Raw genomic sequence first — 22,336 nt, forward strand, 5'->3', positions numbered from 1 at the left:
ACAGATTTCTAATTATCCTTAGTTTACGTGTGTGTACACATTAGTGCATTTGCTGGGAGTGAAAGTGTTGCTAAATGTCAGGCAGAGAAGGAGGGTCATGCCAGCTGCACAACACTGACGTGGCACCCATACCAAATATCAGCAGACATGTCTGGATGAACTAAGAGTCTGGGTGTTTGTGAGTTGTGTGTGTGTGTCTCTCTGTGTGTGTGTGTGTGTGTGTGTGTGTGTGTGTATAAATAGTTCTGACTGAGGAATTAGTCAGTTATTGTTCAATGACACAACTAAAGCTTGACTTGTTGTCTTTTGTCGGACTTTTGCATCATCAGTAAAAAATTAATGAAATTCTAAAAAGCCAAAGTTATTTCTTGGAACTTTATTTTTTATTTTTTTGTTAGGCTTTTTCCAAATACATTTCTAAATGTAGAAAATATAGTATGAGTCATGGGTAATTTCTCAAACCCTAACACATGATGACTACAGAGGGCTCAATTATTTAAAATCATAAAAAAAAATCCCAAATGTTGCATTATTATTATTATTATTATTATTATATTTCTTCTCTATTTTCTGTTTTCTGATTTAAAGTTGAACAGATTTTTTTAACATTGAAATGCATTTATGAATTTGACAATTGTAATATGAAAATATATTAATGAAATATGTGCAATAGTTGTGAGTAATTTAATAATAAAATGGCTCCTCAAGTTTCAGTTACTGGATAAAATAATTTCTTACCTTCGTTTCACTTCATTGATTAGATATCACTACATTATGACATCTAGTGGAGACAAGGAGAAATAACAATTATTTACACCAATAATTATTAGTGATTCAGGGTCCCATACAACAAGATAAAACAAAGAAAGCACACGTTGTTGTGTCACATATAACAGATTTCTCTTTCTACTCTCAATTAGCAACATTTTAACATCTCATGACCTTTTGCATTTCACATATCCTCCTGTCATTAAAATGCAACAATGGTTAACCGGTGCTCATAGCCAGCGCGCTTGCATTTTCACATCACATTCAAGTCATAAATTCCTCTTATCTGTAAACATACTTGGCCAATAAAGCTTATTCTGATTCTCATTCTGATTCTGATGTCTAAACATTCTACTCTATGGCCATATGTGGTATTGAATGAATGCCTATATGATAAGAATTAATCTGAATGTTGCATGTTGAAGCACGAACACCAGTTACATCTACTTTTGCTCAAGGGATATTCAAACATTAGTCACTCCATTTTCTGTAGATAAATGCAAAAGAAAAGCTTCTTTAGGAATTGTTTTAAACTATTTTCCACCACTAAATGTGGATAAATAAATTACCCGTTTTAGCATTGCAGTTGATGCCAAAACTGCAAGGCAAATGAAATATACAGTATCCGATTACAACAGGGCGATGCATTAATAATAATTATGGATTTGACAAATTGCAGCCACTGTTAGACAATCATTTTGCAATCAGTTTCATTTGGTCTCTGATGCTTCAGAGCTTCGTCATGCTGATGAGACAAATGAGGCCTCCTACTTCTAATGCTGCCATATGACTGAGGCCGAATACTGAGAGATATCAATATAACTACTATCCTGCAATTCACAGAATGATAGCTATGTTGAAAATTAACATATCCTCATTCAGAATGTCAGATGTATTTGAGGTCTTAGTCTGCAATTACCTTACAATAAGTCACTTTGGGTTTGCTTTGGGACGTGAGAAAGTGTTTATATGTTAATAAATGTCCATTATAAAAACACACACCTGTCATCAGCTTCCTCTCCTTTAAGATCTAAGACAGCCATTTTATACGCTCTCTGTTTGGTTTCATAGCATTACTGGCTATTGTTATCTAATCAGACTTGATAAAGAAGAAATCAGCATGCATGTGTGCATGAGCCCAGTATAGAGTCTGAGCCCCACAGACACTCACCGCCCGGTCTACCGTTCACGACCTTGAACAGTCACCAGAGCCAGCTATACTTACCTGTGCTACTTACCTTCCAGATTCTCCTGCATTTCCCCGTCTCAGTTCCTGATTCCCGCTCTCCGTTGTTCTTGCAAAGAAAGGACTCAGATAAGTTTATAGCTAAGACCCATTTGAACTGTTTCTTTCTCTGGATTCCTTACCTGCCAGTCTCTCCGCACGATCACACCTCCTCTGTTCAATAAATCATCCTGTTGTTTCAGACCGGACCAACACAGACACTTCCATGGATCCCCGGCCTTCCTCACCCACCGATATCCTGGAGGAACTGGTCACCACCCTTCGGGCTTTGCTGATGCCAGCTCCTATCCCTCAATCTGCCTTTGCCAGTCCCATGGCCATGCCTTCTGCTTACGCGGGTGATTCGGCAGAGTGTGGTGGCTTTCTTCTCCAGAGAAAAGGCAGCCGCAGAAGTTTCCACCGAGCGTTCCAAGGTAGCCTTTCTAATTTCCCTCCTTTCGGGCCACGCTCTGTTATGAGCGAGAGCTATATGGAATGCCAATAGTGTCATAATTAAGTCCTATGAAGATTTCACTAACCACTTTAAGGAGGTGTTTGGCTCGGCTACCGGAGCGCTCTCGGTCTCAGATCAGCTACTGCGCCTGCGCCAGGGCTCTTCCACCCATGAGTACACCCTGCAGTACTCTGGCGGCGATTAGTGGATGGAATGAGGTGGCTCTTCTCTGCGCCTACAGACAAGGATTGCATTCAGGTATCCGTGCCCATGTACCAGTACCTATGCAAGTGGACTCTACACGGCTGTCTGATCAAGAGCGCGCTTGCTGACTGGCGGCAGGACTCTGCCTCTATTGTGCCGCTGCCGATCATTTCATTAGATCCTGCCCCATCAGACCCCCACGTCCTGCGGTGAGTACCCTTCAATTAGACCCAGTCATTGCTACCTTGTCCCTGCTTTCAGTACAACTATTCACTCCAGCCTGTTCCATTACAGCCTCTGCCCTTGTCGACTCGGGCAACTTCATTTCGAAAGACCTCCTGAGCCATCTACATCTGCCCCACCGGCAGCATGCCCGGGAGCCCCGAGTCAAGGCTATCCAAGGAAAGCCTCTAGGACGTGTGCACATGAAGTTTGAATCGCCTCCGTTGAAGCTCAAGATCGGTAATTTGCATGAAAAGGAGATCACGTTTCTGGTACTGGAGGGACCCACAGTGGACATCATCCTGGGATGTCCCTGGCTCATCCTACATTCCCCAGAAATCAGATGGGACACGTGTGAGGAACTCCGTGGGGCCCGCATCTTCTCCAAGCTGGACCTGCGGAGCGAGTATAAACCTCGTTCGGATCCGGGAAGGCGACGAATGGAAGACTGCATTCATTACTCCTTCCGGCCACTACGAATACCTTGTCATGCCGTATGGCCTTGCCAACTCCCCACCCGTCTTCCAGGAGTTAATGAACGAGGTGTTCCGGGAGTTCCTCCACGACTTCGTAATTGTGTACATCGATGACATACTCATCTACTCCCGGAACCTGGCCGACCATCGCCACCACGTCACGCAGGTCCTTCATAGACTCCGACAACACCACCTGTACCTCAAGCTGGAGAAGTGCGAGTTCCACCGCCCCACGATTCAGTTCCTCGGCTACATCATCGGCCAGGAGGGGATTCAAATGGACCAGGGGAAGGTAACCGCCGTCACGGAATGGCCCATCCCACAGTCCGTGAAAGAACTCCAGCGATTCCTGGGATTGGCACATTTCTATCGATGCTTCATCCAAGATTTCAGTCTGCATACGGCCCCCTTGACCACCATGCCCCATGGTAAGTCCCTGTCCTGGAGCTCCAGCGCCCACAAAGCCTTCGAGAAGATCAAGACCGCCTTCAGCACTGCCCCCATCCTTAAACATCCAGATCCCCAGGTACCATTCGTGGTGGAAGTGGACGCCTCCACCACAGGAGTCGGGGCTGTGCTGTCCCAGCTGTTTGGTGAGCCTCCACGCCTCCAGCCTTGCGGATATTACTCTAAGAAACTGACCCCCAGCAGAGCAGAACTATGACATCGGCAACAGGGAGCTGTTGGCCATCAAGCTGGCCCTGGAGGAATGGCGGCATTGGCTGGAGAGAGCAAACCATCCATTCACGGTCATTACTGATCACAATCTCCAATACCTCCGTGAAGCCAAGAGGCTCAAGCCCGTTGGGCACTGTTCTTTACCCGGTTTGATTTTGTCATCACCTATCGCCCTGGAAACCGCATCTGTAAGGCCGATGCACTATCCTGCCTCCATTCCACCGACGCTCCATCCGATCCTGAGCCGATCCTCCCTCCAGCCTGCTTTGTGAGTCCTATCCTCTGGAACATCGAGGACATCCGTGCCGCCACTCAAACCGAACCTGCTCCGCTTGGAGGCCCAGAAGGGAAGACTTTTATCCCCACTTCCCAACAGCAATCCCTTCTGGGCTCAGTTCATAATGTACCGGGCTCTGGACATCCAGGCAGCCAACGGACCCTCTCGCTCCTCCAAGCTCGGTATTGGTGGCCCAGTATGTCCCGTGATGTCACCAGGTACGTCCGCAGTTGCTCAGTCTGTGCCATGTCCTCGACTCCTCATCACCTTCTCCTTCAAGCTCGTGCCCCTCCCCATTCCGCACCAGCCCTGGTCACACATGGGGATAGACTTTGTGACTGACTTACCCGAATCAGCTGGTTACACCTGTATCCTAGTAGCAGTGGATCGCTTCTCAAAAGCCTGTAAATTTATTCCCCTCCGTGGGTTGCCAACTGCCCTGGAGACCGCCGAAATGCTATTCACCCATGTCTTCAGAAACGTTGGCATACCTGAGGATATTGTCTCAGATCGGGGCCCGCAGTTTATCTCCCATGTGTAGAAAGCCTTCCATCTGCTAGGAGTCACGGTGAGCTTGTCCTCCGGATGCCATCCCCAGATGAATGGCCAGACTGAGCGGAAAATCCAAGAACTCGGACGTTACCTCTGCGCATACTGCCAAGAAGACCAACACAGCTGGAGCCGTTTCCTCCCGTAGGCCGAGTATGCACAGAACTCCCTCCGATAGAACTCCTGGGCTCACAGCCTTTTAGTGCATGCTCTGTTACCAGCCACCGCTCTTCCCATGGACGGGAGAGCCTTCAGAGGTTCCAGCTGTTGACCACTGGTTCCGAGCGAGAGAGTGTGGGACTCCGCTCCCATCCACCTCCGACAGGCAGTGCGGAGGCATAAGAGCTTTGCAGATGCCCGGCGTGCCCCTGCTCCCAATTACCATGGCGACCAAGTAAGGTTATCAACCCGGGATCTGCACCTCGACCTGCCCTGCAGAAAGTCCCCGCTACATTGGTCCGTTCCCCATCCAGAGGCAGATCAATGAGGTCATCTACCAGCTGTCGAATATATCAAATATCTTTAAAATATTTTTTTGTATTCTGCAGAATAAAGAAATTCATACAGGCTTCAAATGACATGAGGATGAGTTAATGATGACAATATTAATTTTTATTTCAATATGTTTCTAAATGTAGTTAATATACATGAATGACATTTTTATGAAATTAATTATAAAATAAATATAGTAATAGTTATTTAATTAAAAATGCATACATTTAATTGTTTACTTAAAATATCTTCTATTATATTCTGCAGAATAAAGAAAATCATGCAGATTTGAAACTACATTAGAGTGAGTAAATAGTGAAAGCATTTTCATTTATTCATAAAACTTTTTTGTTTTAAAGGGACATGCATCTAAACATGCAGGTCTTCACCAGGACCTTATAAGCGTATGGGTTTTGACATTTCAGACAAACCTTAGGATGGGTTCATAGGCCATTGTTTAACAAGTACTGTATATAAGTAACACTTTGTAATTTTACAAAGCTAATGATTGTCCCATTGGCTCTCTGAATTATTTTGTAGAATAAACTTCAATCAACAATCCATGCATACTGAGTTGAATATCCAGGAATATATTTATAGCCAACCTTTACAAATGAGTAAGAAATGCTCTTTTAGACATTGTTTCTTTGTGAGATTATGCAGACATAATGTCCCATAAAGCATGCTGATGTAATATAAATGGTCCAGTTGTGTTCAGATTATCACATTTTAATCCACGACTCTCATTGAGAATCAAAATCATTGACAGTCGAACTGAAAATCATTGACAGTTTCGAAGAGCTCTGTTGACAGGTGATTTTTAGGCATTAACTTCAGAAGCATCGCACAAAGGTTCATGAAATGGGAGGAGTGAAGGAATATATAAGCAGGAAATTATCATCTATTCTGTGATCTGTCATCTAAGCAAATAATCTAAAACCCATAGAAAGAAACATTCAGATTCCAGGACTCCAAGAACTACAACTGTGAGCGGAAGAGGTTGGAGATTTTCACGCTATGTTAATTGACGAGCGTATAATAACACTTTTCAGAAGGAACTGGCAACATACACTGACATACTGGAGTGTGTTCTTCAGCTTTGGACTGAGCATAGCTTTTCTGGGGCCTACGATCCTAGATCTAAAATGCCAGACTGGCTCCACGTTACAGGAGATCACCTGGGTGTTCTTCTCCCAGCAGTTCTGCCTGCTCATCGGCAGCTCGATTGGAGGATTTTTCACAAAAACGTGAGTAGAGCAGCACGTCTCTGCTGAGAAACTGTATGAGGAGACTGCTGGAGATGGACATCTGCATCAAGATAAACTCTCCATTACTCCACTGTTTGGGAAACACACTGTTGTTTAGTTTCTCTTGAGATATTCAGTTCATGTCAAGACACAGTAAAAGGCTGTCAGAGTCAATTACACTCCTGCCTGGAGAGTTTATGCACTTTTTGTCCCTCTTTTCCTTTTTTTTCAAGATTAACCTTGTGAATCTCAGATGTTGGTTGACCTTTTATTATGGCCGCTTTATAGTTTAACACTGATTTATTGCTATGTTTCATGTCAGTTTTCAGCCTGAAACTTCTTGACATCCTCAATAGAAGTGATCTGAACACAGTGCAATAAAATGTTCTTTCACTTTCACCATGTCTCTCACACAAAGAGAAAATTGTAACCCTTGAGCTGTGGTTTATCATAAAGCTAACACCTACATGTTTATTTGTATAACTTGTTTAAAAAATTAAAAACTAAAGTTACAGAAAGTTATACATGTTTACAAATCTATTTTGAAAATAATCATATAAAATATTTGTTATAGTTTTAAAGACATATGTCTGCTGTATTTTACGGACACCTTGCATTACTCACAGGGTAGAAAATCATTATTCTAACTAGAGCTGCACCGTTTGGGGAAATGCAATTAAAATGTCATTTTAATTGTAATTTTTCTGTTAAAAAAAATTAGATTTTTATAATTCATGAAATTTATTATTATTATTTTTAACAAATAAAAATGATTAAATAAAAACAGAATAAATCACTTTGGTAACATACAAAATAGAGTAAAACAAATAAATACTTGTGTAGCACTACTACTGACTGTCTGACTAGCTGTCAGACACATAAAAGCACATAAATAAAATTTACAATTTAAGACTATCCATGAAGTGCAGATGAACATCACGTTGTGGAATAGCAAACGGTGGTGTCTTGATAGATCTTACAGATCTTAAACTGTAGCATGTGCAATATTTTGAAACAAAAGTTTATATCTGAGAAATAAATAGGGATAGTTAACAAATAACAAGTAATCAAGCATCCAAGCTATTCCTTGTGTTCTCAGGTTGTTCTGGGCCCTCATCGCTCTCTTCCTCTCCTCCCTCATCATCTCTGTGGTTTTTGCTATCATCCCACTTTGCTATAATGTGCTGTTGCTGGCGGTTGCTATGGCAGTGTCAGGTCTGGCGATGGGCATCATCGACACTATTGCAAACATCCAACTGGTGTCCATTTATAAGAAAGACTCTGCTATCTTTCTACAGGTGAGGAAAGACATTTATCTTCATATATCTCACTCAGGATAGGTGCTAGTCCATACATTCAGTTCTTTACAGTGTTTATTTCAACTAGTTATATTGGTATGAAAGTCTGTTTAATGTATAGGGTCAGTGATGGTCCTGTAAAGTGGAAAAAGATGTAGCCTAATTCAAATGGAATTATGTGAAAAGTAATCAAGAAATGCAAGAGAGCGTCTAAAAAGAGTCCCTAAATAAATAAAATAAATAAAAATCTCCTTGTGTCCTCATCCTGTTAATATTTTAATTAGAGAATAAAGCAGTAAAAAAATCATCATTACTTTAATGCAAAATAGGTCTTATGTTATCATTATAATGATAATTATTATAACCATAATTTATATAAATTTAAAATGTATTAAAATGTTAATAATCATTTATTTTAATTAAAAATCTTTGCAAACAGTGTTTTACTGTTATGCAGTGTAATAAATAACATTATTACAGTAATGGAATTCCCTTTAAACAACAGAAATACTATACACTTAATGAAAACTGGAATTATATGGTTATCTGTCCTGATATTCATGCCACAATGCAAAAAGAAATTGTGCCATATTTTCCTGTTTTTTTTATGCAACATTTTCTTTTATTAAGGAGGGGAATGTGGTTTGTATAGGCACATAATTAAATGTATTATTTATTTATTTCATAATTAATTGTATTAAATTAACACCTTAGATTGACAGCTCTAATTTGAGTCTCCTGTCTGTGTCTTCACTCTCTTTCCAGGCACTGCACTTCTTCATTGGGCTCGGAGCTCTGGTGAGCCCCCTGATTGCAGACCCTTTCATATCAGAGCACTGCCTGGGCAGTAATAGCACAGAAAATGCCTCAGAGATAATTCACCACTTCAGATCCAGCTTCAGGTCACCTGTAATCCTCACTGAGAATTCCCCGCACTCAGAGCCGGTGGAGGAGAAGGCCAATGTGGCGTATGCCTTCTGGATCATGGCTCTCATAAATGTAAGCTGATGCATAGCCCTGTGTGTGGTTCGTGGAAGGTCTTGGGTCTCTGTGAGATCTCAGTGTTTTTCTCTTCTAGTTGCCTGTGCCAACTGTGGTTTTTGTGCTGATGTACCAAGAGAAGCTGCTCCCCTTCTGCCCAAATAGCACACCACGACTGCTGGACAAAGATGAGCTGGCCATGGAGACTAAAGCACCAGAAGGCACAGAAATATCTGAACCAGACGATGCAGGTAGAAGTGAACAGCATGTCTTAAAGGGATAGTTCACTCAAAAATGAAAATTCTGTCATTAATTACTCACCCTCGTGTTGTTCCAAACTCGTAAGACCTTCATTCATCTTCGAAACACAAGTTAAGATAATTTTGATAAAATCCAAGAGCTCTCTGAACCTGCATAGACAGCAATGCAACTGAAATGTTCCTTGGCCCCGAAAGGTAATTAATAACAGAATTTTCTTTTTTGGGTGAACTATCCCTTTAATTTACCACATCACTGAAGGCTTACTAAGGCTACATTTATTTGAGCAAAAATACAATAAAAACAGATATATTGTGAAAGATTTTTAAAATTTAAAATAACCTGTTTTCTATTTAAATGTATTTTAAAATGTTATTAATTCCTGTGATGCAAAGCTGAATTTCCAGTCTTCAGTGTCACATGATCCTTCAGAAATCAGTCTAATATGCTGATTTGCTGCTCAAGAAACATTTCTTATTATAATCAATGTTGAAAGTTGAATTGCTTAATGTTCTTGTGGAAACCATAACCTTTTTTTCAGGATACTTTGGTGAATAGAAAGTTCAAAAGCAGCATTTATTTGAAATAGCAATCTTTTGTAAACATTAAAAATGTCTTGAATGTCCCTTTTGATCAATTAAATGCATTCCTGATTAATAAAATTATTACTTTATTTCAAAAACAATTCTACTGACCCTTTTAAACTTTTAAACAGTAGTGTAGTTGCTGGAAACTAACATGTAAAACCATTCATGCAACTTGTTTTACTTTTTTATTATGGTCCTTATAGGTTTTCATCATGGAGGACATGGAAACATCTTCAGCTGCTGTATGAATGGCAGCCTGCGTGGGTTACCGGTCACGTTTTTTGGTATCCACATCTTAAGCGGTTTGGTGTTATTCATGACAGAAGGTATTATGGTGAGTGAGCTCAATGAGACTAATTATTCTTATGAATACTTTTGAGAACTGCTAGTTAATATTGACCCTTGAACCTCACTTTTAGGGGCTCTATGCCGGATTTGTTTACACATACGCTGTTTCAGCTCCCATGTCTCTGCACGCTAAAATGGCAGCATACCTGAACTGTATCTTCTGGGCAGCTGTCACTGCTGGACGACTGGTGTCCATCCCGCTGTCATACCGATTCAGATCTGTGCATCTGCTCGTCGTGAACCTGGTAATCTATTATCAAACTCTGTAATACAGTATAGCTCATCATCACTGTTTATGGAGTATAAAGTTTTTACTATCATGCTGCTCCCTTGTTGCTATCAGCTATTCGAAATACAGCATGTGGCTGTTGAGTATGTAATGAATGAATCAATGATTTAGGAGTGTTGAATGTGAATCCTCTCTCTTTAGGCTGGTGTGATTGTAACATTGCTGCTGTTACTGATCCTCTACACAAACAGAGTGTTTCTGTTTGTTGGGACGACCTTGCTTGGGCTTTTCATCAGCAGTGTTTTCCCCTGCCTTGTGGCCTATACCGAGGATATCCTAGAGTACTGCGGTAAATTACACATAAGTAGATTGTAGATTTGGTGCGTGGTTCTGGTGTTTGAGTGTCAGGTTTCAGAAATTGTGTGACAAGTAAAGATTCTGTGTGTAAGCAGATGAAAAAAAATTTAATTTGAAAATTAAATAGAGCTAAATATATTTATTACACTAGACTTCAGATTCTTCTGATGGTCCCCACAATTCTGAACAAATGAAGCCAAACAAACACAAACCCTTTCTCTTTTTTTTCTTCAGGATGTGCAACAACAGTCTTAGTGACAACTGCTGGAATGGGTGAGATGACGTTGCAGGTGTTGGTTGGATCAGTAAGTTCTTAGGCTCCTGTTTTTACATTTGGGAAAGCTTTTCTTAGGAAGTAAATAACCCTGAGCAAATTCCTTCTAGTTAATTCAGAAAAAAGGCACTTACAGTTTTTTGGTGTGTGGATTGGTCATCGGATGCCTCGGTTTCGTCTTCTTTCTCAGCGTGATCCTGTGCAACCACATCCACAGAAATCTCACAGGTAAAAACATCAAACTTACATGGTGATAATTTATGTACTGGTGAACTGGTGATAGTAATAATGTTTGAGTAAAATGGACAACATATATGACTCTGGCTCAATGTGTTCATCATCCAGGAGCATCTAAAAAAACAGCCATGGTGGAAGCGCCACCAGCACCTGCTCCACTTGCTTCAGAGAAAACAGCTCCAGAACAAAAAGTTGCTGTAATACAAACTGAATCTATTAAATGTGACTCTGGATGAGACTATTCATGGGTCATAACCTGCTGGAAACACTTAACAATGCAACTGTAAACAGTCAGTGTGCTTTTATTATCATATTTGTGTATTTTATGTAAGTTTGGTATTGGTATATATGGATTTTTGGTTTATTTGATGTTCAGTTTCTCGCAGATAATCTTGACTGTTAATTTATGAATATTATTGCAACAGAAGACTAACAAATATGAGAAATGTTTAATTACAGGAGGGGGGTTAAGCAATTGATGGCATAAAATGTATAAAGTTTTGTATTTTACCCAAGACTGAAAATCATTAACACTGAATTAAATACCAGATAAAACTCTCATTTAATAATTCACCAACCTGAAGCAGAAATTCCTAGAACTTCCCTAGTCATTCAAAACTGTTTTGTTTTTTTCTTGGTTAAACTGGTCTTGGGCTGGAGTTCATGGAGTAATATACTGCATTAACATGAAAAATAAATAAACTTATGATGACTGAGGCAAACAATTATTTGCAATAAATTATTGTTCACCATGTCACCACCATGCGGTGTAAACTTCATGTGTTCTGCCAAAATAAATACAGCATATGCGCCCTAGACAAATTATGATTGAGGTCAGATGCTGAATTACTCACTCTTGATCCAAACCTGTATTACTTTTTATACTTTGCAACCCCAGAAAATTGAAAACTGTATTTTTTTTCTATACAATGAAGGCCACTGGAGTCTAATATTGTGTTATTGTAGTTACAACAAAAACTTTAAAATACCTTTTGTGTAAATACAGAGCCCCGCATGACATGCAAATATATATCAAGAACAGAAATTAAGAATTATTTTTAGTTAAATTATGGCTATGTATTAAGAATTGTTCCCATAACTTAAACCGTTTTCTCGTTATAGTAAATTGTGGCCATGTTGTACAATTTTTTTCCCTCATTTTGATTTAAAAATAAGTAACAAATTCGTACAACGTGGTCACGAATGGATTCTTAAATTTCCAGATGACGATTTATCTGAGACAAGGCAACAAATTAAATCATGGGAACAAATTATTATTTTTCTTCTTCTTCCTCTGCATGTCATGTGTGGGGCTCCACACAGAAGACAGAAATCCTTCAGGTTTAGAACTGCATGAGCGTGAGTAAATGATACAAGTCTCAATTTTGGGTGAACTGTCCCAAAATGGTTGTCATCTTAAAGGTCATCTTACACTAGCGAAATTTGGGCTAAAATTCTGCAAAATTTCCCATTTTCTAATGTCAGTAGTAGTATAACAATGCATAAAGCACAGCTCAGATGGTCAGCATGGTGAATCTGCATGACCAATTTGAATACATCGCAAAATCTGCATTAATCTTGAACTCTCATGCAAAATTACAGATTGCATGAATTCCTATAGAACTCTGTTTTATCCACAAAAATACACAGATCAATAATAAATGTGACAACCATTAAGTATTTTATTGTGCACTGCTGGGAAATCCCCTCAAAAATGATAGAGGTCATTGCCACACTGTTTTCTATTTGTATAAAAGCAAATCTTGCTCAGCTGAACTCTTCCAGAAAGATCTTTGCATCATGCATGAAAGCTGATAAAAGAAGAGTAAAAGAAAAAGTAGTGTTTCTCTCAAGCTATTGCTTTGATTTCATGTGTGATACTATATTCAGCCATCCTGGGATGCACAGTATTGGTTATAAAAGAAAGTATATAGGATAGCTTAAGGAACTGTACAAACATAAAACACAGCGGCACATCAGAGATCAGTCTTCTCTGATCTTCTTCAAACCTGTAAGAACTCAGGAAGGAGCTGTGCTTCAACTACTGTATATTCATCCAGCACTTGAAGAAAACAGCTGGATGTCATGTTTTTAATCTGAAAGAAGATAGTAAAACGTCATGATGTCATGTCATGATGTCATTTCTATTACAGTCTAACAACAGTTTATGCCATAAAAAAAGCGAAGAACAGGTCACCAACTACTAGATTTCTTTAAAGATACATTTTATTTTTTCTTTGTAAAACAAATTTTACAAAAATCAGAATAGCGTAATTAAAACAAACATTTATTTTGGATAAATTATTATATAGGCTGAAAGGCTACAGATTAGGATGGAAATACAAGCAATAAAAATAGTCATATGCAGCTGAGAAAGCTATGGATGGTGTGCACTGAATTCAGCTCGTTTTTACCATTCTAATGGCTCAACGGAACGCTCATTTAAAAAGGCATCTATAAGCGTCAAATATTCTAAAAAAAATGCACACATGAAGCATCACAGAGGTCAATAATAAGGTTCACTAGCTCACTTCAGACATCACTCATCCTGAAGGTTTACATCGGAGCCCGAGACTCCGCCCACCGACGTACTTCGCACCACGTACATGAAAGCATGCCAACCATGAAAGAGGTTCAATACAACCATAGAAAAAGTCATCTTAGTTCAAATGCTCAGACGGAAAAAAGCTGATTTACTAGACTGAATCAAGAAATAACTGCACGGAAAGTGGGAGAAAGTAGCATACTAGAGCCACGTAACGTACAGTTGACGTAGCAAGAAAATCACGTGACTGAACTGCAGCCACAACAATCCAGTGCAGTTCATGACGACAAGCGTATATGTTCATTATAAGAATGTTTTTTCACCGGTCAACGCAGCTGGGATGAGATCATGTACATTAAAAGTCACAAAAATGGTTGGTTTGGGAATTAACGAGCAGTTGCGTTCTTTTCAAATGCATTTGGAAAAATTTTAAGGTGCCCGAAAGTAAACTACAGAGCCTACAGTATAATTGTATTTTTAGGGCAAATCATCGTCGTCCTTTGTTATACATTAGAGGTCAACTGTAACAAAACGGTTTCGGCAATGCTATAATTGAAACATTGATAAATATTAGGGGTGTAACGATACACCAGTGGCACGGTTCGGTTAGGTTCACGGTTTTGGAGCCACGGTCCGGTCCGGTTTGCTGTGGGGGTAGGGTTCATGTCATCTTACCAGCAATGCTAAGGAACAATACATTCACTTAACTCAATAATAACAATGCTTGACTTAACTTTTCCTTTATTAACTTTGGCTTCACATTTTTAGTGCAGTCAGCATACCGGAGTAAACAAAAACGAAATAAATACCTCCAATGTAGACTAGTCAAAATAAAACATTTCTCTCTTTAGTGCAGCCAGTTTAACAGAGTAAACTAATATGAGATAACTCCAATGTAGGTACTCAGAAATAAACATTCGTCTCTTTAGTGAAGTCAGCTTACCTGAAGTAAACTAAAACGAAATAAACTCCAATGTACTCTAGTCAAAAATAAACACTGGCTTGTCCACTCTAAGAAACATTTGGAAGTTCAATTAAGTTTTAAGTTCTTTTTCAAAAACACCATCATGCAGCACATTCTGACTGAAACGCGGTCGCCTCATTCGCGCCGCAGGATGTCTAATCGCGTCTTTTCATTGACTTAACATGTAAATCACTCGCGCTTATCACGCTTCATTCGCGTCTGGTGTGAACGCACCATGAGATGTGTTTCCTGTCGTATAAGGGGCCGTTCACATATCGCGCCTAAAAACGCGTGGAAAACGCTAGGTGCGCCGCTTTCTCCTTTCTTCCAAAACGCTCGGGCGGTTGCGCTCCGGAGGCGTCTGTCGTTGCTAAGTAACCATCAGCTGCGCTCTCCGTTACAACCCAGGAAATTTCAGCAATGGATTTCCACCACCGAAAAACCCTTGCTGTAACTCTGTTACAAGGTTTATTTACTAAGAAAAGTAAAAAACGCTGCAGTGTTTGGGTGCACCCCATACTTCAAAAAAGCTGCTGAGGTTACAAAGTAACGGAAAAGGTGAGGAAGTTTTTATCTCGATGCGGCGCGGACGCGCCTGGAAAAAACGAGCGCGTCGCTTCCATTATGAGCGCGCATACCGCGCGTCTACATTTGAAATAACGAACTTGAGCGCGCAAAAGACGCGATATGTGAACGAGTTTTGTGAAACAGTTACGACAGATTGTGTGCGCTTTGTCTACGACACGAATTCCATTCCTGTACTCCACTGGAAAACCAAAGTGTTCCCACACAGGAGTCTTAAATGTGTCCAGGGGATCTGCAATTTCAGTACTATGTGAAGCAGCCATCCTGCATATACTAGCAACCGAGTGTGACGCTCACTCCCAAGTCACGTGAAATGACATGCACTTGGAAATCAGAATTTAGAATAGAATATTTAGAACAAAATGTAAAAAGCTCTTATTAGTCGTTACTAATACAATTTAATCAAATGTACGCAAAGAAAAATTTGTTTAAATTAAGTTAGTTAGAGATAAGTGCCTTTAACCTCAACAAGGGGAAGCAGGGGGCGTGAGAGTACCGCGATTCGTATCGTGGGTGGTGTATCGCGATCTTTCGGTTCGGTTTCTGATATCGTTACACCCCTAATAAATATTAATATGAAAGACCGCATTTCGGGATTAGGCCAAACCGTACAGATTTAAAATAGGTCTGATGATACTTTACATATTTCGTTTTTGAGATATGGTATTTACAAGCTGAGAGACATAACAAACATCCAAAACACTCTTGAGTATTGTGGGAATTAAATCCTACTGCTCCTCGTTAAGAAAAACAGACAACAGACCCGTTCACCAGCAAGTGAAAGAGCTCAGTCTTCGCCTGATGGAGCTTCCTCCTCAGAAACATCGTCCTTTTCCTTTTCCTTTTTCTCATTCTCCTTCTCCTCCTCCTTTTCTCCGTTGTCCTTGTTTTCCTCTCCTTCGGCGCCGCTTTCGTCATCCTTCGTCTTCTTGGAGGCGGGCGACTCCTTTCTGTCTTCCTCTTGCGCCTCGTCCTCTTCCTCCTCCTTGTTGCTCTCGATATCTTCATCTTCGGCTTTAGGTGAGGCCTTCTTCACAACTCTCTTCACCTTCGTCTGACGTTTTCCTCTCCTCTTCTTGGGCCCTCGGGTCGCTAGGAGAAGATAATTGACTTGATTACTGTAACTGTTAAAGGCATCTGGAGGAAGTTCTTAATTAATTTGAGCAGGAAGTGATTAATTAGGAAGGTATTACAGTAGACCTTTCTGATGGTAGGATTAAGGGTGGCTTTACCTGAAGCCCTTATCTTGGGTTTAGGGGATTTCTTGTCTTTGCTTCTCCTGCTCACTTTTGCGATCTTTCGTTTAGGTCGGCCATAATCACTGTCATCATCGTCATCCTCAACCATGAAGTCTTCATCACTGCCTGAATCCTCTATGAGCAGAAGAGAGAAGTATGATTGAAATCAACAAGTTATCTCACTGTTAGCTAACGTCTATGTCAATTTAATACTCTACATACCCCCAGTGTAAACGTCACTGTCATCTTCCTCCTCCTCCTCTTCCTCTCCCTCCTCACTTCCTCCATCCCCAAGAAGAATCTCCCTCTGTTTGGATGCAGCTTTAGTGGCAGCCTGACGCACCTGCCGACCCTTCTTCCTCACAACCTTACCATCATCACTGTCATCTGTGCGTCAAAAGAGCAGATGCATGGTTAATTAACGCAAGCTGAAGGTCTGTTAACTCTGCATTAATATGCAAAATGCATAAACAAATCACAAACACAGGCATGAAAATGTTACTGCGGTTTTGCCTAAGTGAATAAAAGCAAGGTAATTACAGACGAGAGCAGGCTGACATTGTAAAGAGGAATAAAAGAACAAAATTGCATTTTAACAGCATAAAGAGCGAAAGAAAAAAAGCATGAAATTTAAACTATTATTAACAATAGATATTACATGGAGTTTAATAGATAGATATTAATCACTGCTTACTGACAGAGTAAAGTTTGTGATGTGGGATGTTTTTATTTAACATTATACAGTACTAGTCAAACAAATCTATTTTCCCTTATTTGGGATGCTTACATTTTTACTGTATACTATTTGAATAATTCATTAACTAAAAACTTCAAACAATATTTACTTAATTGCCACCAGTTTTAATATAGTTAACTAAAACCATATATATATATATATATATATATATATATATATATATATATATATATATATATATATATATATATATATATATAAAAAAAAATTGTTACTCGAAATGAAACTGAAAAACAACATGAAAAAAAAAAACCTTTTCTATCAACTTGTTGTCAAACAAACATTTCTTATGTGCTAAAATGACTAAAACTAAAGCTGAAATAAAAACTACAAACTATAGATATACATTTTTAAAAACTAATAAAAATAACAAAAGCGAGCAAAACCTTAATTCAAATTTAAACGAAAACAGAAAACAAACATAAAAACTCAAAATCTATTTTTTTTTTATAAAAGCATCTCAATGATACTAAAATTACACAGACGGAAGAATACGAGCCATTATCTAGATTTAACTTATTTTGTTTATATTTTATATAATATATTTAGAATTTAATGAAGAGCCTAAAATATAAAAACCTTTACGAGGCTGAATGTCCAACATGCACAGAAAGTACCTTACACCATCAAAGGTGTCAGAAATGACTGTCCGTAATAAATGAAGCAGTCATTCAGTGTTTATAATGGTAATACCTGCAGCCCTTTTCCGTTTAGCTGTTGCCTGTCTCCCCCTGCTGGCCTCTTTAGCATCAAAATCACTGTCACCACCATCATCCTCCTCTTCCTCATCCTCCCCATAGTCATTGTCATCATCACTTAAATCTTCTAGAATATGGGGATGAAAAAGCATTTTGTCAGAATATTCAATAACTAAATAAAGTATTTAAAAAATATTTAAATGTTAAATCCTAATATAAAATAATTGCAAAAAAGTAATATAAGAATTGACTCACTCTTGTGGTCCTTCTTGATTCGAGAATCATCACTACATAAGAAGAAATATAGCATTTATTTTTAAGGGTATTTAAAATAATTCAGAGAAAATACATGAATTTAAATAAAACGGTGTAATATGTATGCAGCTCATAAATAACATTTCAAATGGAGGAGCACTAAAATAAATACATGCAAATGAGACAGCGGTGCTTAAACTGAAACACACTTTTTACATTATTTTTTGCTTTCATAAGATAGTAATAATTTATTACCATCTCAGATGCTACATATTCATATTTAACAATAATAGAATTATTCAAACAGACTGACCTGCGTTTTACAGAGGTCTTCTCAGGCAGATCCGATTCTTTTCCATATTCCTCATCTGTATCATGTCATTCAGTTGAATCAGGTTAGAAAACAGCACGACTTCAAAGCAAATTCAACACTGCATCTACTAAACTATTAATGCAGCACAGTGTCATTATTTAACATTAATTAGAGCTCTTTTTCCCATCATTTTTTTATTTTAATTTTTTCAAACCTGGAGGAAAACATTTTTTAAATCTTCCTGATATTTCCTGACTGTGGGAACTCCGTAAAGTGGGACACAATGGTGATGTATGCAACAGGGTAAATATTTGCATTAGAGGAGCTTACCTGCATCGTCAGACTCCTGGAATTGTGCATAGTCAACAACCCTTTTATTCCTGTGCACAGAGAACATGAAAGGAAATGTAAATGACCTACAAGATAACAAAACACACATGCAGTAGAATGTGTTTATAAATCATTTATTATCTATGAACTAAAAATTAGTTCACGACAGGGGTCTTCGATCTATATGAATATTTTTCTGCCACAATAATGCATTTACATGCTTCAGTGCTTACATTCCAATGTCAATAATCACAAAATACTAATGAATGATGTACAAACCTATTCTTGTATGTTTACTAGTTTCACTTTTGTTTCAGTTTTTATAACCATTTCTTACTATGTGTAAGTTGTTGTTTTTAGCATGTGTGTTTGGCAGTGTTATTTCTTAGGATTACTGATAAACTATACTGTTGTGATTTCTATTTGTTTTCTATTTTAATTTTAGTTAAATAATGTCTGAATTTATTATGTCTGTATAGGTCTTATTAAGTTTTAGTTTTATTTAATTTGAGTTATTTTAATACTTCAACAAACTAAATGGAAATTATATATATATATATATATATACTGAATTTATAAATGTGTATGCATGTGTGTGTGGTTGTACATATATACAGTTGTTTTTTGGTGTTTGGCTTAGTGTTATGTTAGAATCATTATACTCATACCTTTTATTCTTTAATATTTTCAATTGTTTTTAGCTTTATTTTGTGTTTTTCATTTAAATGATAAGTTTTGAAATTTTGTTGTATGCATTTGTCATTTTTATTTAATTTCTTTATTTTTCAAATGCGTATAGGTTGTATTTATAAAGTTTTAGCTTTTAGTTTTGGATCTGTTTTAATACTACAATTGATTGCTTCTGTGGTCCTCATTTGTAAGTCGCTTTGGATAAACACGTCTGCTAAATGACTAAATAATATTAATAATAATAATGTGAGAGGAACAATAAAACATTTAGCTCTGGTTGTGTTTATATTTAATATATATTTATTTGTCTGAACTCAAAGAAATGGCAGGTTATTGCACAAAATAAAATGTTTAAACAACCTGATCTGAATGCAACAGAACTTCACTCCAGGCTATTAAAAAAAAAATCATTCATCCTCCATATAGCAACAGAGCTGTCACTCCTCTTATTTAAAGCTGTGTGGCTTGACTGAAGGGGCAGAGGACACAGGGCCATGTTGGAGTAGGTTAATTGCTCTCTGCTCGGATAGGGGCATTGAACTACAGGCCCTGCAGATCAGATTATATTCACTGCCCACAGGACCTCCTCAATCCATAAATTATACCGACGAGAACAAGCTCTCATATTAAATAAAAAATACAGTCTGACAGATGAGAAACAACATGTTGCCAGTGTTAACGTCACTTGAGCTCGTGGCTCTTATCAAACGCTAATGTTACGAAAACAACACGGGCGCGTTTAAATATATATGTATCCCGTAACGTAAACACGTTTATTTATTATCTACCTAAAGGCTTTAATTTCTGACTGAAACCAGATCCGAACCCAAAGTGCATTAAGTAAAAACACAAGTTTACAGGAGAGACGGCTCGAGTCGTGTGTGTGTGTGTGAAGTAATGGCGCGCATTGCGCTGAGTTTGACGCGCCGCTGCTGCTCAAAACAGACGCTGCGCCGCTAAACTAACGCTAATGCTCACGGGGCTAACTGTGGAAAACACGTCAAACTTCCACCGCAATACGTTTTTAGTATACCACATTTTCGCTAAATTACGAGATAACCGTAAAGCGGGCGTTTTTATTTTTTTGGCGACGACGGATAGTTGGTTGTTTTTGTATAACGTTAATTAGCCACCAGCGTGAACTACTATCCCGCTTTTTTATTTGATGCTGGCTGCTTGTGGTTAGCATACGCACGTCTGGAGATGCAGAAACCGATGTAGCCACGTTTTTAAAGAAAACAGATCTAACATGTATAAAGAGACGGGAATCTACGTGTTGACTTGTGATTTTAGCTGTTTTGGGTCGCAATGTAAACACGCGTAGAAAAATGCTGGTTAGCCACTTAGCATTTAGCAAACATGGAGAGACCCACATTACAGATCGACTCATGTGCGATTTCTGTCAAGCAAGAGACAAACAACCCGCGCTTACCTTGAAGGTCTCGCCATTCTGCACACAGATTGAGAGACTTGTGCTATCTTAAACCGCAAGTGTATTTGAAAACCAAGGTGCTGGCTTTTTGCAGCTGAAATCCAGGTGTCTCCTGCTGCTGGAAAGCGCTTTCTGTAGCACGGAGCTGTGCGAAACTATCCGAATGCAATGCAAACTGCACTAAAGACGCGCAAATGTGTGCGATCTAGAGCATGTGTTTGCACACCACGTTGGTCTGTGTCAGTAGGAAATGGGGAAATGTTGAAGTATCCACAGGCCGGATTGACCTGGTTAAGCGTGCTGTCGAATAGTAGCTAATGTTAACTAATTAGCTCCTGCCTGGCCTTAAAGCCAGGATTCTTTTATGAGTAAAAGTGGGATGGGAGTCTGAATAACGCAAGATGCCCGCAAACCAGGATTGGATGACCACACTCAGCAACAGTCCTTTACTACCCACTCATTCACAACCAGAAACATGGTTAATCAATTGATTCGATTATTTTATTTTACCTATTTTAAAATCTAGTTTAGTCAGATCATGTTCAATTAGTGTAATAAACATACTGAAGTTTTAGGGGTGTTTCCAGTATCACCAGACACTTGGGCACATTAATTCTTGTGCAAACTGAGAAATGTTGTGTTGCAATTGTAGGAGGCAACAGGTGTGTGTAGGAGTTGTTTTATTTTGAAGACACATGACTTCATTTTCATTAGCTATGCTATTAAAGCACACAGTGTTAACATGACATAATCAAATTTCTTTCAGCTTTTCTTGTTTATTAGCACAGTAATACATGTTTATACTAGTCTGGGTCAAACATCAGTCTTGTTGCACAGTGCTGGAAATAGGTTAGAGATGAGAAGTTGCATGTCAGAGGGTCAGGGTACAAAAAGCATTTACTCACAGATAAAGAAAAGCACTTTGAGACCGTGTGAAAACGCTTCTCCTCACTGGTAGAGGCATAATTTGAACCAATGAAGGTTTAGCACTGGCATTTGAAAATCTAAATAATAAAATAAAAATATTTTGATAAGATGTGTGTCCTATGATTGTGCAATTCAAATATAATAAAGTTCTTAACGGTGTTGAAACTATAAAGTTTCAGTTACTTTGCTGGTTTTAATTTGAAACAATTTGAATGGGGTTGTTTAGATTTGACAGTCTGTCTGAAATAAAATCAATTTTGAAGAAGAATAAATAAAAATTAAGGGTAGTTTAACAAATCGGCATTATGATATGATCTCAGATAAACAGACGGATGTGTAATGTAGACTTGTTATTGTGTAAGAAATGATGTTATTTTGAATGAATGTTTCTGGGTTTGCAGCTCTTGTAAACATTGAAATCAAACATAATCTTCCATCTAA

General features: G+C 38.7%; 2 protein-coding genes across 2 annotated transcripts; one reads left to right on the top strand and one right to left on the bottom strand.

Annotated features, from left to right (window-relative positions):
• Positions 1 to 6,362: 6,362 nt before the first annotated feature.
• LOC306860506 (major facilitator superfamily domain-containing protein 4B-like) lies at positions 6,363 to 11,397 on the top strand (the record flags this gene model as incomplete). Its single annotated transcript, XM_079402239.1, has 10 exons — positions 6,363 to 6,592; positions 7,692 to 7,890; positions 8,656 to 8,889; positions 8,969 to 9,122; positions 9,920 to 10,050; positions 10,136 to 10,309; positions 10,495 to 10,642; positions 10,885 to 10,955; positions 11,035 to 11,152; positions 11,270 to 11,397. The coding sequence occupies 10 exons, from the start codon at positions 6,363 to 6,365 to the stop codon at positions 11,395 to 11,397; spliced, it is 1,587 nt and encodes a 528-aa protein (XP_079258365.1).
• A 1,970-nt stretch (positions 11,398 to 13,367) lies between these two features.
• LOC306860708 (uncharacterized protein) lies at positions 13,368 to 21,353 on the bottom strand. Its single transcript, XM_079402541.1, has 8 exons — positions 20,969 to 21,353; positions 18,847 to 18,896; positions 18,517 to 18,571; positions 18,204 to 18,235; positions 17,944 to 18,075; positions 16,716 to 16,880; positions 16,488 to 16,628; positions 13,368 to 16,347 (listed from the first exon to the last, which is right to left on the bottom strand). The coding sequence occupies exons 1-8, from the start codon at positions 20,983 to 20,985 to the stop codon at positions 16,043 to 16,045; spliced, it is 897 nt and encodes a 298-aa protein (XP_079258667.1). The 5' UTR covers positions 20,986 to 21,353; the 3' UTR covers positions 13,368 to 16,042.
• Between the last annotated feature and the right edge of the window lie 983 nt (positions 21,354 to 22,336).

Source organism: Barbus barbus, assembly GCF_936440315.1.
Source record: "Barbus barbus genome assembly, chromosome: 41".
Lineage (NCBI taxonomy): Eukaryota > Metazoa > Chordata > Actinopteri > Cypriniformes > Cyprinidae > Barbus > Barbus barbus.